The 17,491-nt window shown below is 41.7% G+C and overlaps 1 protein-coding gene across 4 annotated transcripts in view; it reads right to left on the bottom strand.

The window, feature by feature from the left end:
- Positions 1 to 218: 218 nt before the first annotated feature.
- The window catches only part of si (sucrase-isomaltase), a 228,583-nt gene continuing 211,310 nt past the window's right edge, over positions 219 to 17,491 (bottom strand). For all 4 annotated transcript variants that reach the window (XM_078563786.1, XM_078563784.1, XM_078563783.1 and 1 more), the window contains 5 exons: positions 14,441 to 14,565; positions 13,770 to 13,858; positions 11,693 to 11,742; positions 5,359 to 5,532; positions 219 to 493 (listed from right to left, as the gene is read on the bottom strand). In XM_078563786.1, the coding sequence (XP_078419912.1) occupies positions 416 to 493; positions 5,359 to 5,532; positions 11,693 to 11,742; positions 13,770 to 13,858; positions 14,441 to 14,565 (516 nt within the window). In that variant the 3' untranslated portion in view covers positions 219 to 415. The remainder of the gene's footprint in view (positions 494 to 5,358; positions 5,533 to 11,692; positions 11,743 to 13,769; positions 13,859 to 14,440; positions 14,566 to 17,491) is intronic.

Below are 17,491 nucleotides of genomic sequence, written 5' to 3' on the forward strand. Positions count from 1 at the left end.
CATGGACCACCAACGAAACCCCATGACCTTTTCTGATGTAACTCCTAATTATCTATAACCATGGTGATAGATTCACTGTGCAATGTGAGCCACTGCATGTATTAAGCAGGCAATAGTTACAACAGCACTACCATGAAATATAAAAACAAATTCTAATACAATTGTAGCAGTGATAAAGAGCCTCTTATTTCAAAAATGCATATAAGGAAAGACTTTGAACAGAGTTTATTTAAATTCATATAAATTTAATTTAAATAATTGAGATTTTTTATGCGATTATTAATTAATGCACTCAGTTTTGCAGTTTTCTTCAATAAGTTCCTTCCAAATCTTTATTAATCAAAATGCAATAATAAATTTCTCCCAAAAATATTAACATGTCAGTAGTTTTCATTCAGACTTCTTGAATTGATATTTAGGGCGTTGTTTTCCAAAAAATTGTTACCAGCTTATCGATGTAGAAAATTTTGTCTGTCATTTCAACAAAGAGTTCCTGGAAATGAAATAAGAAAATTATATAAGGAAGTTGTTCCTTCTAGGTCTATTGCCCAATATTTAAGTGGCAATCAGGTAAATTATTTAATTGTTCCCATTAAAGCCTTACAAATAAAGAAATGGAAATAAGCAAATATTGAGCAGGCACCAGAATGTTCTGATGAAGGGTCATACGGACCTGAAACGTCAACTGTATCCCTCTCCGCAGATGCTGTCAGACCTGCTGAGTTTTTCCAGGTATTTTTGTTTTTTACCAGAATGGCTAAGTTGTCTTTTGATTTAACAATTTTTCAATGTAAAATAGACAACCTTTGAAATGGCATTGGAACCATCCCAATATAGGAATAGAGGTGGTCTTTAGCTCCACAGAACATGTTCCACCATTTTAATTAGTTTTTGCAGCACTATTGGTTTAATCACATGGCTTTTTATATTCCCCAATATCCTTACTTCCCCAAGTATCTATTTTCCTTTTATATATCTTGACATTGGTAGCCTTAAGAGGCAGAAAATTTCATATTCAGGCCCTAAGATGATATCTGAGCAGCTGTGGGCATCACTAAAAGAGATCAAATTGGCACCATGGTACCATCAGCCAAATTCCTATTAGTTGCACCTTTGATGCCCCTGGTATATTGTATGTCTGCACGAAGCAGACATTTATGTTTGCTGGGACATTGCTGTTGTGGAAGTGGAGCCAACACTAATTTAAGAGGCCGACTTACCTCCAGCAGTAATTACGGAGTAACTGATTTACAATTATGCTTGTAAATTCTTCAGCTGGCACAGCTGGCTCTTTAACACTGTGACAAGGCCCAACAGCAAGGGTATCCTTGCTGTGCTGCAAATGGCATGAATGGCCTGGAAATTCAGACTGTGCCAGGGGTGCAGTTGGCCAGTGGACAGGAGGCTATTAAGGCCAAGGCCTAATTAAGCCTTGCCCTCAGGATTCTGGCATCCATTCCCAACAAGGCAATCATTCTGTGCCAAAATTAATTTCTACTCCATTAAGTGGTAACTGCATGAAATTCAGGCGATCTTAAGGAAGTGCAAATTAAATTATGACTCACATCTGAAGATGCAAATCACTTCCAAAATCCTTTAAATAAGTAAAGTTTGATGTTATTAGAAATAGTCATAGACTTATCACATATAAATCTGCTGCCCATTACTGTCTACTGGGGTTGATTTATTTTGAACAGAATTTAATTCTTATCCACCAGAGATTTGGGGGTGCGGGGGGGGGGGGGAGGTGGGGAGCGGTGTTGCTGGTGCTTAACCAATGGCAGGCAGCCTTGACATGTAGCCAACTTGCCAGGTAAACCCTAGTAGGTATGCCTGCGGTCTGCAGCCTGGTGAAGAGGGTCCATTCTCCTTGGGCAGCCTATGCCCAATGGAGAAATCCATGAGAACCCTGCCTGCCCTAAATAATATCACCCCTCTCCCTCCCTTGCTGCGTCTCCCTGTGTGGCCCTGGTGATCATGCCCCACTTAATTTATTCCTGGGATTCCATCACCGATCCTCTGCCTGCACCTCCTGTAGTAGACAGTGACCACCACTCCTGGTGGAGCTGCTGATGCTGGAGAGCTACCGCCCTCTGAAAGATTAAATAGATAGGCCTTTAATCTCTGGAGTTTAGAAGAATGAGAGGTGATCTAATTTAAACATACAAAATTCTTACAGGGCTTGACAGGGTAGATGCTAGAATGATGCTTCCTTTGGCTGGGGTATCTAGAACCAGAAGACACAGTTTCAGAACAAGGGCCAGGTCACTTATGACTGAGATGAGGAGGAATTTTTTCATTCAGAGGGTGGTGAATCCTTGGAATTCTCTGTCCCATAGGACTGTGGAGACTCAGTTGTTGTGTATGTTCAAAACTGAGATTGATAGATTGCTACATATTAAAAACATTAAGGGATACGGGTATAGTGAAGGAAAATGGTGTTGAAGTAGATGATCTCACTGAATGGTGGAGCAGGCTCGAACGGCTGAATGGCCTACCCCTGCTCCTATTTCATATGTTCTTACGACTGGCTGGCAGCTCTCAGGGGTGGGACATCTGCTCCGCGCTAGGATTTCTGAGGAGAAATTCCCCTCAGAGGAGCCCATAAGACTGACAATGGGAAAATAAATGCCCAATTGAGACTTAATCCCCCCATCAGGCCTCCCAAAAACGGCCGCAGCAGGGTTGCCACCAGTTTTCCAGTCGGTGAATTGGGCCCCGCCCCAATAATTAAATTCTGCCCTTTTTATCACATTACTGCTTGTGTCAGCATCTATTTTTGTAATTGTACAGTGTGTTAGATTCTGAAATTTCTATTTGTGGGACCAAATATAGCTCTATAAATTAATATTTATATCAAATTAGATGAGCCTTTAACTTGCAAAGCTTCTGTATTGTATCAGATTATATAAATTCTGTGATTTCTACTTTTCTTGATTATATTCCTTTTCCTGTCTTCTGTTTCAAAAGTCAATTTCTGTCTCACGCTGATTCAGAAACATTATATTCTTATATTCCACTTTATGTCAGTTGATAGGAACAAGAATAATAGGAACATTCATATAAATTGGGAATATTCCCAGAATAATTGCTTTTGAATGCATTTAAATCAATACTAATGAGGTTTGCTTAATGGGGATAATCTGATCAATGGGATGACTTCATTTTACCTGGAAATGTCCAATTAACAGGTTATACCTGTATTTTCTTTCTCTAATGCTTAAAGGGAAAGCACATTCTATTATATACTCATTGCTATCTCTTAATTGGCCCTTGTTATTGTGTTTTGGATTTTGAAAGCGATAGAGATTGCCTGGCAGCAGTCTGAATGGACCGGGAACCTTCATTTTCTTCCTATTCATGACAGCAATGGAGTGGAACTTCATGATGTCACATCAGGAGGATAGTGTCACATCAGGAGGACCTCTAGACAATCAGAGTAAAAGTGAACTTCGATGGTGGTGTAAAACGGTTGGTAACAGATTGGCTGCCCATTATAAACCCTACCCAATTATTCTTTCGACTGATTTTAAAGCTGCCAGACTCACTGTCCATTGCAGGGGATGAGTTTAAGCTCCCAGCAATCAATAGGCAGGAGGTTTGAAACATTATATAATGCAGAAATTGGGAGTTCAAGAGATGTAGATAATGCTACAGCTATCTAACTTCATAACATTTAAGATTATTACTCAACTCAGTAGGATAAACATCAATGAAAGATGTTCTACTATCAGAATCACTGTTAAAAATAAATTATTACAAAGAATTGTGATTAATGTCCTCTCTATTCTGTCAGAGTTTGAGTATCTTTTTGTTTAAAATATGAGTGATGGTGATATCATCAAAGTTCTAGTGTGGGGGATTCACTGATGTTATCTGTAAGGAGGTTGAAAAAACATTCGAGAAATATAGGGTTGGATTTTCATCCTACAGCCTAGAGGCGGGTAGTGGGAAATGGGAAATTTCCCAGTTCACTCGGGAAAAAGGGCCAGCAAAGGTGAGATTTTCGTTCTTGAGGGGGTGTCATAACAGGAATCTGGCCCACCGCTCCTGGAAAGAGTTCAGAGGCAGCCTCAAGGGTTGCTGGGTGCAGAGGTGGGCTATTTAAAAGGCCTACCTTGGTGTTCTGGGACTTCGTCCCAATTACAATAAAAATCAATAAAACAAAAAACAGCCCTCTAGCCCTCATCCCTCACTCTCTTTCACTTTCCACACACGCCCCATCCATGCCAACACATGCCACCTCATGCCCCCTACCCACCCCCCCCCCCAACCCCGTGGTCCCTCATATCCTCCATGCCAAGCTATGCACCTCCACCACCGCCCCCCCATCCACACCTCATGGAGTGTATGAGGGGCCATGGGTGGTGGGTGCAGGGGCATGGGTAAGGCGTTTTGAACTTACCTTTTAAAAAGTTTGTTCATGACATATCTGAGGGGCTGTGAACCACGAGTCCTTTAAAAGCTGACCTGATTCCACGAAAATGGCAGGGGACTAGGAAATACCTATTCCTGGTATGGAGCTGGCCAGATCAGGAGTGCAAGGTGAGGGCTCGCCCACAGTAGCCCACCCCTTAATCCGCACTGGTGAAAACTGTGGGTGCTGGGAATTCAGAATCGGGTCCTGGTCACCGTTTCTTCACCTCCACAGAGTTTCCCCGTATCCATGAAAATCCAGCCCATAGCCACAAACTGGGTTACAATTTTTAATGAACTGAACTCCATCACGTTGTTAAACTAAACTGCTAGACACTCACTGAGGTAATGGGGTTAATTTTCTGAGACTCCATTACCAGTGTGGAGATGAGGACAGGAACTGGAAAACTGAGCACAGAGGTTAGCCATTTCCAATCTTCTCACCATAAAAATTATTAAGCTTCAAGTTGGCAATGCTGTGTTCAGGAGCACTGCTCACCTTGTTTTAATCCCAGACCTGCATTCCCACCAGCCAAAAGTCCAATATTGGGACTAAAGTGTCGTACAATTTACATTTCTTTTAAATGGCCCAATGAACAGTACATAAATTTGCTGTTTTGTTTCTACTTTAGCTGGACAGACCAATATATATTCACATTAACCAAATACCTTTGTACCTGTTTAATTTTTAAACAGGTCTTGATCATTAAAAAAACTTCTTTTTAAGGAATACTATGACATATCAAAACGTGTCCATTGATAAATTTAGAGGTCAAACAGATCTCTTTCACTTTATCTAGTACATAAGTTTTTATATGTGCACATATATAAATAAATAAGAATTGTTAGTTCCTCAGTTTATCACGAACTGTCAGCTTAAAATATGAGCAACCTTATTTTAATGAGAGTCTGTGCATCTTTGCAGCAATCACGCTTTCATACCTGTGATTGAGGTTTATGTTGGAAACTGCTGATGGTATGGCTTGTGTTCTCATAAGTTACAGTGACATTTGTAGGCGGATTGTGCCCTACTCCCCAGACTCGGAGATATCCCAGTTTTAGCTCATTTGCTGTACTCTTCTGACTGTTGTGCAATATTTTAGCTTTCATGGTGTTCTGTAATTTGACAAATAAATCATTGAGATAATCAGATGTTATATCACAAATTATATTTTGACATAGCAGCAACAGTGGGTTGATACAAGACTGTTGATATTATTTAACTGAAGTCAGGAAAGTTAGTGAAGATTAATCATCCAAGGTTCACACAACACAGCATCGAGATAAATCCAGAAAATGAATTTCAATGCTGAACTGGATGGTGCAATTCTAATCCAATGAAAAGCTAAGGAGAACACAAGTAGAAAATCAACACATTGGGAACTGATTTCTATACATTGATGACAATATAATTGGAATTGTTTGAGTAACTCTATTCCCAGTGCAAAGTCTTGTATCAAAAAAGTCATAAATCAGGGCTGCAGTGGCAACTCTATCTCCACTACTGTGTTTGTCACTACTAACACACTGCAGCAAGACCTTACATTACTCTGAATTTTTGTATCAATAGTACACCTGTAAATGATTAATGCTACATTCTAACGACATTTAAAATGGAATTGAACAAGTACTTTGAATGAAAGAATACAGAAAAAAGCATGGGGCAGCATTTTCCCCCCATTGGGGGGGGGCGCGGTTGTGCGGGAGCGGTCGGGTTCCCGATCGGCACCCCCAGTCAGGGGCACACCGCCATATTATGTGGTCGGGCCAATTAAGGCCCACCCAGCGTGACATCTGCCTTAAAGCGTTATGCACTCCTTGTGTGGGTAGCAGGGGGGAGAAATTCCCTAAGCAGGTCTATGCGCTCTTTCGCGCATGAGCAAAAGAGCTGACAGATCTCCCTGAGGCAAAGTCCTGCTTCAGGGGGATCGCTTCAACTTTAAAAACTGTGCTGAATGGAGAAAAAATAGAGTGTCACATGAGCTGGGACAGGTCAATGATTTTTATTTATAAATTTAATTAACATTTTTAAAACCCTCATGAAACCTCATCCCGCCCGTGGATGAGGTTTCATGTTTTCTCAGAAGCCCGCCTGGGCTCCCGGCCATTGATTACTTCAATTACTTTATTAATGGCCTTTAGTGGCCGTTGACAGGTCGGCGGGTGCACAGCCGACTTGGCTCCACGCCCGCCCGACGTCACCCCGCGTCATTTTACTTGTCGGCGAGCGGGCCCCGCCGCCCCCGCTCGCCAACCTAAAAATTCACCCCATGGAAATGCAGTAAGAGTATATAACTCCAGTTGAGAAGCTAACACCAGTACACATATGATAACCAAAAGGTTCCCTTCAGTAATTTCTAATCATCTATGTACATCTCAGGGGTGTAATACCCTTCTTACTACTGAATATTAAGGTAAACATTATATTAAAAAAAGCATAATAGCTGCATCTATTGACAGTCAGGGCAATTTTAACCTGATCAGCCCATCGGAAACTGACGAGATGGTGTACAATGCTCCATGGCCTTGCCCTCTATATCTCTGTAACCTCCTCCAGCCCTACAACCCTGCAAAATCTTAGAGCTTCACTAATCCTGGCTACTTGAACATCCACAATTTTAATCACATGACCGCTGGCAATCAGGCCTTCAGCTGCTTAGGCCTAAGCTCTGGAATTCTCCCCCTAAACCCCTCTGTTTCTTTCTCTTCCTTTAAAATACTCCTTGAAACCTCTCACTTTGACCAAACTTTTGGTCATCTGTTCTAATATCTCCTTATGTGGCTCAGTGTCAATATATTGTTTAACTACATTTTTGTGAAGCATCTTAGGATGCTTTACTACATTCAAGCATTAAAGGCACTATATGTTCCTATGTTCTTATATAATACAAGTTAATGTTGTTTTATTTAGCACCTGCTAGATTTTACTCGCTATTGAAGTCAGTAATAGTAATATTGGACAGGGTATAAAACAGGCATTCCACCTGATCCCATGGGCTTCTACCTGTCAAGTTAGGTTAAAATTGAAATTCAGAAACAGCTCTCTTGCGAACCAACGCCCTATATGAAAATGTCCCCATTTTTGCCACAGATTAATGAAAAAAACTCAACTGTTGATCATATTTATATTAGCCCACAATTTTTCCATAAGAAATTAAAAAAGATTGTAATTTTTGTGCAATCTTTTGCTTTCTATGACATGCTGGACAGACTGCAACTTATTGATATCAAGGTCATGCCCCATTGCACTCGCTCAAAAGTGCATATCATGGACCTATATTGTATGCTCATTTGGTGTCATCAGCTTTTGGTTAATGATCAGAAAACAGAGGGCAGAAATTTGCCGTTGGCATGCGGGCTTGACGGGGGCGGTCGGGAAGTCGATCGCTGCCTGCTATCGGCACTGCACCGCGATTTCACGCTGGTGGGCCAATTAAGGCCCGCCCAACGTGATATGCGAGTGGCAGCCCTCAGCACTGCCTCTGTGGGCAGGAGGAGGAGGGTAAACGGGCCTCGCCCAAACTTCGCACATGCGAGTGAGAGAGTGCTTCAATCTCCCTGAGGTACGGAGCTGCCTCAGGGAGATGAACAGTTGTTTATAAAAACTAATGAAGAAAATAAAAATGTCATAAAACATGTCCCCTCATGTGACTCTGTCACATGAGCAGGGACATGTTTTTAATTCAAGTGTAAAATTGTTATTGTATTTTTATTTGCTTTAGGCAACCTCATCCCGCCCCATGGATGAGGTTTCCTAAAAAGCGCAAAGGCCGCTTTGCGTTCTCGCCTGCCCACCAACCATAAGGTTGGGCCAGCAGAGTAAATTTGAATTTAATTACTTTTTAACGGCCTTAATAGGCCTTTTAATTGTCGGCGGGTGCGCTGCCAATTCCGGTGCACGCCCGCTGAACAAAATATCGCGGGGCTATGCGATGACATTGGGAAGCTCACGCGATGTCATTGCGAGTCACTTTTCGCTCGGCTGGGTTGGGCGCGCACCCACCCGCGGAGCTAAAAATTCTGGCCAGATAGTAGGGATAAATAAGTCACATTTGAATTGGCAGATTGTCATTATTGGGATGCCACAAGCATCAGTGCTTGGGCCTTAGCTGTGCACAATCTAAATGAACGACTTAGATGTGGGACCAAGTGTAATACACCAAGTTTTCTGATGATACAAAGCTAAGTGGGACAAAGAAAGGGGCTGCTAGGGGATACAAGGAATATGAACATGTCTACTTTGGTAAGATGAAAAGAAAAACAAAATATTTTTAAACAGGTGTAGTAAATGTTGACATTCAGAAGGACTTGGATGTCTTCGTACATGAATCATAAAAAGTTAATATACAGGTACAGCAAGCAATTAGGAAGGCAAATAGCATGTTAACATTTATTGCAAGGGGGTTGGAGTATAAGAGTAAGGAAGTCTTGCTACAATTATATAGGTCTTTGTTGATCAAATACTGTATACAGTTTTGATCTCCTTACCTAAGGAAGAAAATATTTGCTTTTAGGCGGTTCAACAAAGGTTACGAGATTGATTCCTAGGATGAGAGGGTTGTCCTATGAGAAGAGTTTGAGTAGACTAGGCCAGAGTTTAGAACAATGTAAGGTGATCTGATTGAAACGCATAAGTTTCTTAGTGAATTTGACAAGGTAGATTGATGTTTCCCCTGACTGAAGAGTCTAGAACTTGGGGTCTCAGGATAAGGGATTGAGATAAGGGGAGGAATTTTCCGTGCCCGCTGGCGTCAGGCATGCTCGGTGGCATGAGCTAACAATATGGTGAGAAGGCCAAAAATCAGTTTCACGACGTCATGAAACCAGTTTGCGATTGTCCACTCAGCCCATCGATGGCAGGCGACGTTTCACCCCATCGGACACTGGGAACCTCAATGTAATACATCTGCATATCATTATAAGGTCAGACCGCCAGAATCATCCTCCCACGCTGGATCATCCGACCACGTCGGTGGGATTGCACGCCAACGTGTTTCACAACTGCACATAAGTAACGTGCACCTGGTAGCTGCACTTCGCTCAGGGCTTTCAGGTTTGTTTGCCTATCTTGCTTTGGGCAGGACTCGCAGTCATCAGCACCAAGCTTCGCAGACAGCACTACATAATTTTTAGGGGGGGCTTACGGGAGCAGGTCTTTACCCACCAGACCAGCCTTTGGCTTTGTACTACTGCAGGAATAGGGCTTGCTTGGGGAAGGGGTGAAGTGGCCTCAGGGAAGGGAAGAGGCTGCAGGGTAAGGGGTGTACTGAGAAAGGGGGTTATCCCAGGGTTTGTGTGTGGGCACAAGTTGATCTGTACAAGTGGCCTCAAGATGGTGAGGGCTGAGAAGGAAGTTTCCAGAGCAGAAAAGGCCAGATGGAGATGTGAGGGTGTGAGTGAAAGAGTGAGTGGTGATGTCCCTTGAGCTGGCAGTGAGTGAGATGCCAGTGATTGTGTGATGGGCTTGACTGTGTGAGTTTAGAGTGATGAGATGGTTGCCTTTCCCCGGCGGCACGGATGAGATCATTCATCCTCTATCTGCATTGGATGGCCAACTTCTTCTGTGCAGCATTGGCTGCCATCACCTACCAAGCCAGAGTGGTAATGTTGCTGCCCCTCCTGCAGCCAGAGCAGGGGTACTGGACATCCTGGCGGGCCATCATAGCATCCAAAAGGCGCTCGAGGATCGTGTCACTAAACCTGGGGGCTGCAGTCTTCTTGCCTTTCAGGGCCATGTCTTATTTGCAACAGTCCTGGGCTGGAAACACAGAGGTGTGTCCGCGACTGTACTTTAAATGTGGCACCCGGTGTGAAGAAGCGGCAAGGTGACGGTATGGGGGGCAAATCGAAACCAGCCTGCAAGTGAAACTGTGTGTTTCCCGGGGATGCATAATTAATGCAGTGGGTTTGGGACAATACGGCGCGAGAAGCCGCCATTGCAGCCAGTGGGTAAAACATTGTTTGACCTGCCCGCTACCGCACTTGGTGCAAATCTGGGATGATTCTACCCAAGGAAGAGTTTCTTCAGATGTGAATTTTTATTATTCTCTACCACAGAAGGCTATGGGTACCCAGTTATTGAATATATTCAAGATCGAGATTGATAGATTTCTGGATACTTGGGAATCAAAGAATATGGAGGTAATGCAAGAAGGTGAAGTTGAGGTTGAAGATCAGCTATGATCTTAGTGAACGGCAGAGCAGGCTCGAGGGGCCATTTGGCCTTCTTCATCTCCTATTTATTATCTTCTTAAAGGTTATGTCAGCATTTAAAAAAAATTTTAGTTGCTTTTACTAGTTACCCAGCTTGGCATGTATTTTGCAGCTGGCATTTGAAACATGGTAAGTTGGCAGTTGAAGCAAGATGAGCTGATTGCCTGAGGTATACTGAATTTGTAATTGAAGGAAGGTAGGTGGACAATGTTCTTATTCTTTGCTGCTATGAGCTGGAATTCTTCTGCATTGTGAATATTCAGAGAGACTGACGAAATGTACTTGCTGGATCTGGGTCAGAGAGGGGGTGTAGTTTTCTAGCTTGTAAGGAAGCCCCAAATCATGGTGGGTGGGTGTCCCAAACACCGGGATGGGGGGCCGCGAGGGTCCCATGGTTCTCTAAAGAGAATAAAAAATAAATGGTGGGACAGTCATGAGGCAATTGGGCCTTCATTTTATTTGAAATCTGTTCCTGTTGTCTGAGTTCCAATGACAACCCTAGGACACCACGTCATAAGTTTAGATTTCACCTTAAAGGATCTGAGTTCCCGAGCAGCCAGGTATCCAGGTATTTACAGAGAGGATTAATCGACACTGAGAGGGTGTTTATAAAGAAAGAAGTGGGTGATTTTGTACCTCATGCCTTTTCAAACTGATAAATGGATTACGTCATCTTGAAATCATGAACAGGGTTATTTTTCAGTAGATGCCCACACTAATTCATTAGACGTTTATGATGTATGTCAATAACAGACTCTTTATGATCACATATGGCAATACAACATCACCATGCAGGTTACCAGAAGAAAAATAACTACCCACAGTAATTCTAGGGGAGAAAAGCAACAAGTGAGCAAAAATTTTATGGTCCAATTTTAAATAAAATTACTGGATGGAAAATTGTGAAAGGCATATTCTCTAGCTTTCAGGTATACCTCCAGTAGGTAGGGCTTTCTGTTGGTAGGGCAAAAAAAAAGTACTTCCTGTGGTATAAACATTTCACTTCTATTTCAGTCTATTGAAATGACATAGGGAATTCTAAAAGGTAAAGGGTACCACGTACATTAGCAGCACTGAATTCAGCTAGAAAATATTCTCCTCTTTCAATTGTATCTGCAAGGTAGAATTGAAATAAAACATAAATGAAAGCAATATCAGTGGAACTTCAAATATTTGTGAGGATTATATATAGCAAGTGATAACAGTGCACAACTTATTTTCTTTATGAGTTTAAAAGATTCCCATAAGTTATAAAGATCTTTGACATGGCTGAAACAACATCAATAATACATCACTGGTATGCTGTGGATTATATCTAAACAATGACAGTGAGCTACTGCCCTTCTCACAAACATGAAAGACCCATTACTCACAAGCACGACAGCCATGAGTGAGTTATGATGGTTTTCTACAAGTGAAGGTGTAGCTGGAAATACTGAAGCATCCTACAGAAATAAAATAAAACTGGAATTCTAATCCAGTTTTTAAAGATTTGTAGAATGGGGTACATTGCCACTAATTCAGATTAAATGTTAACCATATACATATTAGTATGTCAAATTATACTGTAACAATAATAAAAAAAAACCTCTCACAAAATGCATTCTCTTCATTCCAATGTCTCCACATGATGTTGACAGATGATTCTCTTATGGTGGTGTCTTATCAGGCATTCTTTCTCAAACAGGTCTCAGAACTTACCAATCAGCCTGGAATTTAACCTAGAAGCATGTTCTGTCCGTGGGCAGGGGTGGTGCTATTGAGAGATCAGGAAACCTGGAAGTACTGATTTCCCAAATGCCCTGAACAATTTAAATACTGTTTCTACACAGTGTGGTTTTCTGTGGGGTTTCTGTCCTCATGCACCCTGATTGATAGGCTGGAGGCCTGTTACATGAAACTTGATTTATAGGGCCAAAGCCTATGAGACCAGAGAATTGGGGGAGTGGGGATTGCAGGATCCAGGATCCAGGGGCTGATCTGGATCATGGTGGGTGTCGAGGGGGGGGGGTAGTTTTCTGGCTTGTAAGGGGGTCCCAAATCATGGTGGATGGGTGTGTCCCCAACACGGGGACAGCGGACACCCCCCCCCGCCCCTAACGAGGGTCTCATGATTCTATAGTGAGTCTGATGATGGTCATGGAGGGGCAGGGAGCAGACAGATCATGGCAGAGGAATGGGGATGTGGTTTACATAGAAGCTTGTTGAGTCTGCAAGAAAAACTCCTTTCTGGCACATAAGCTGTGCTGTTAAAGCACTTAAGTCATGGATTCAGCCCTACTGGCTTCCTTGAAGCTGTCAAGTTTCCTGATGCCAGGGGAAGCGGGCCGCCTATGATTAAAAATTGTATGACTATTAGAATGATGGCATGGGGCCTCATTATAGTATTTAAATGACCAACCTGTTCCTTGCAAGTGGTTGGTTGCCCACCCCTCATCTAGTCTCTGCTAAAACTGGAAGTGAGCAGGTTTAAGGAAGTTTTTGTTCCTGTTCCAGGTGTTTTGCTTCAATCATAATCTGTGACTCGACTCCACCCCATCTGTTTTCAAGAGTTAAAATTCAGCATGGCATGTTTAGCTGTTTCTACACAGTGTGGTATTAAGCTGATACAGTAAAATAAGAGACACATTACAGTAAGGTTAAATGGCTTAGTTCTGAAGTGCTTAAATCTGAAGAGTGTGGAAATCAGGGAAACAACAAGGAAAGCTGCAGATTTAACATCAAGCACGATGGCAGTAGATGCTTCAATTAACATCAGCACCTGTGTCCTAGGGAAGGAAATCAGTCACCACTCCTTCTCCTTTACATGGCTGCTAATCTGTGACCTCTCCTGTTAAATGTGTATTGATGTCAGTTCAGTATGGGATTAGGCAACAACTGCCAAAACCCATTGTCTAGTCACACAGATGAAATTGGCCATTGGATAAGGTGTTTGTGGCCTATGGAACAGATGTTGGTGCCTTCAGGATAGGAGAAAAAAATAAGTCACAAAAAAGTGTCCAATATTGGCACTAAAGGGATTAGATAGCATTATGATTCCACACAGATTTTGTTACTGTTTAGCAATCGTGTCTTCCATTATAGATTTTACAGTTGGCAAAAAAAAGGAATTACAATAGAAATATCAAAAGCTGACATACCAATGCTCTGACCATCATCCCAGAAAAGACGACCTTTAGCAGCTTGATTATCGTCCAAGGCAACAATTAGTCCCAGGAAGTTTTTTCGGCTGTAAAATTACTTTTTTTAAGTTAAATCAGAATTTTTTGAACTTTTCATGTGCATATTCTTCAAGATCAACAACCAGCAGACAGATTAGCTTCTTACAAAATGTGTTCCTGTATTTATCACAGAATTGAAAATGTTAGATTAAGCATCTAAACACAGCAAGAACTCCACCCAAATTTATACTTCACTGGAATGTTCCTACACTCATTCCTTTCCATCCTGCTTTTTCCTGATCTTCACATCTCAGGGCCTGAATCCACTCACTTTCAAACAAACAAATAGTATCTGCCAGTATTTCTTCAACTAACTTGATTCCTGCTTCCACCAACCTGCACCTGTCAAGCAGTTTTGATGTTTAGAGAGATAAGACATAAATTATCCAACTCTGTGTAATGAATATTTTTCATTGCCATTGCATGTTGGAATTTTAGTGATGCTTAAAATGCACTCTCTGTTAGTGGGCCACCTCGGCTGAGAGTGCAAGTTGGAAAATTATTTTTATAAAAGACATTTTTCCACTGGGTATCTAGTTCTTTTTCTAAGAATCAGTTTAATTAAACCATAATGTAAAATACACATTTACCTGTAATATGTAGTATTCGCTGGCTCTTGCCAGGGAATAATATAACCTCCTCTGATGTGAAGATTGATATGATCGAGTGGTGTCGGCATATGAATCCACTTACGTCTTTGAGGGATGCTTTTGGCCTATATAAAACAAGCATTGCTAATAAAGAGTCCTATTTCTTTGTTCAAGTTGCTAATTACAATTATAATGAATACCACTCTTGTCAGTTCTTCCTACTGATTTGTTGAACAAATCGAGTTACAAGGATGCAAACCAGTTCTTTTAATTTCTAGGTTATTCACAAATATCTTTCCAGTTGAGTGACTGGCATAAAAGGATTGTTGTATCTGTAAAGTAAAAACTAATTTTAATTTTACTGATCCTGGGCAAATAATCAGCAACCAAATCAATCAAGAATTGTCCACCAACAATAGCGATATAAAAGATGTTGGTTTGGGGGGGGAGGGGGGAGGCGGAGAGGGCAGGGTGTGAAACTGATCAACACCTGTAGTCTTAAAGTGGGCTGATAGGGAAGCACTTTTTTTATTCATTCAAGGGATGTGGGCTTCACTGGCTGGGCCAGCATTTATTGCCCATCCCTAATTACCCTTGAGAAGGTGGTGGTGAGCTGCTTTCTTTAACCACTGCAGTCCATGTGGTGCAGGTAAGGACAGCAAAGTTCCTTTCCTAAAGGGCATTAGTGAACTAGATGTGTTTTTATGACAACTGACAATGGTCATTAATTCCAGATTTTAATTGAATTCAAATTTCACCACCTGCCATGGTGGGATTTGAACCCAGGTCCCCAGAGTATTACCTGGGTCTCTGGATTACTAGTCCAGCGACAATACCACTATGTCATAGCCTACCCTAATTTGCGTTAACTTGCTGTCTTCCCACTTTGTGTTATGATGTTGACTAATTTCAATTTCTTGATTTCATTAAAGCTATGAATGAAGGCATAATAACTCATGACTGACAAAGTTTTAAAAAAAATTGTGATGTGTACATTTGATAAAATAACATCTGGGGAAATAGATGGGGCATAGTATAGCACACTTTGCTTTCAACTTTGGGATTGCAGAATAAAATAAAATGAGCTTGAGCAGACTTAAACTTGTTTCTAACAGGTAAGAATCCAAAGCATAAAACTACCCATAACATAAAGACTACCCATAACAAAAATGCTGCATCTCTGCATTAAATTGCATTTACAATTGCAAATGCAATTTAATGCAGAGATGCAGCATTTTTGAGATAGAAATCAGGAATGGGGGTATACATTCAATTTCAAGATGCTAAATGGTATGGAGGAACAGAGAGAACTAAGGATTCAAATATGTAATTCCCTGAAAGTGAAAGTAAATAAAGCAATAAAAGGGCCAATAGCATACAGCACAAGAATACAAATATAATTTTAAAAAATTGTGCAAGGCAATGGCCAGGACATACTTGGAATATGTGCGCTGTTTTAGACACCTGATTATAGAAAGGGCATTGAAGGCATAGAGGGCCACATAGTTCACCAAGCATAGGAAGTTGTAGTAATGAGGAGTCACTTAGGCCTGAATTTTCATGCAGATGGAGAGGCTCTCCATCTTTGCGAAAATGGCACCAGAGGCCCGAACCTGGAACAGTTTCACTGGGGAGGATCAGGGGCAGATTGAACGTTGGATATGTTAAGGTATAGTTGCCTTCAGTCTGATCTGATTTTGCAAGGAGAGTGGGGGCAATACAACTTGCGGACATTAGACCTGTTAGAAGGAGGTGTAAACGTATCGTGGTTCTTTGGAGAGCTAGGATATGGATTTGGATATGGTCCCGGGATACCTTTGGGAGTGTCAGGTGTCCTTTGGCACTGTTAAAATTAGACATGAATGTTTGTAAAAGTGGATAAACTCATTGGAAATGACAAGCTCATTGGAACTGTCAAGGCATTTAAATCTCCTGCCCTTTAAATATTTGAAAGAAAACTGTCTGCAGTGTTGAAAAAAATCAGTGCTTATTATTTCACTCTGCCTGTTGACACTCACACTCCTCTAGCTTCCCCTCTTCTTCCCACTTACCCCCACACTCCCAGTTTCTGCCCCACACTGCCTGATCCAATTCCCCCCCTCAGTCATCCCCCCACACCCTGTACCACCCACATCCCCACACCCATGGTTCCTCCTCATCCCAGCTCCATAGTCCCACTGATTTGCGGGACTCAAGAGCTGAGGTGGAGGGGGGCTGGGGGGAGGGGTGGTGGGTGCCAGTGGGTGTGGAAGCTGGAGGGGTGGTGGGGAAAACTGAAATTAAAGCTAAATCAAATAAAAAATTGCAAAGAATCAAGAGTCGCTTCCTGTCATGGAGTTGAACACATACATCAAGTGGTGTCTCTTCAGCTCATGATTTCTAAAGGGGCCATTGCTTCACTGGTAATGCAATGCACCTGTAGGCCTCTACACTCACTTCGTCATTAGATCCACACAGTAGCCGGGAGAGCAATTTCCCTCTGTAAGTCTATGGAAAAGGTAACAAATGCCTTCGCTTTTCTGCTGCCTGCAAGATCCGAGTCATTAACAATTTTTAACCTGGAAAGAGTGCTTAAAATGCCCTTGTCTACTTGAACTGAAGTTTAAGTAAAATTATTGGCAAAGAACATCGATAAAATTTGGTAAGGCTTTGATTCTCAAGAATTAATAGGATTTCTGTAAAATTTTGATAACTTCAAAAAATATACAATTATTGCAAGGGCAGGGTGGAGTATACAAGTAGGGAAATATTGCTTCAACTCTACAGGGCATTGGTGAGACCACACTAGAGTATTGTGTACAGTTTTGGTCTCCTTATTATACAGGGATATACTTGCATTGGAAGCAGTTCAGAGGTTCACTGGGCGGATTCATGGGATGATGGGATTGTCTCATGAGGAACAGTTGAGCCTATACTCATTGGAGTTTAGAAGAATGAGAGGTGATCTTTTTGAAATATTTAAATTTGGAGGGAACTTGACAGAGTATATAAAAATAGGATGTTTCCTCTTGTGGGGAAATATAAAATTCGGGGGCACAGTTTAAAAATAAG

The sequence above is a fragment of the Cetorhinus maximus genome, chromosome 19 (genome assembly GCF_964194155.1).
Source record: "Cetorhinus maximus chromosome 19, sCetMax3.hap1.1, whole genome shotgun sequence".
NCBI lineage: Eukaryota > Metazoa > Chordata > Chondrichthyes > Lamniformes > Cetorhinidae > Cetorhinus > Cetorhinus maximus.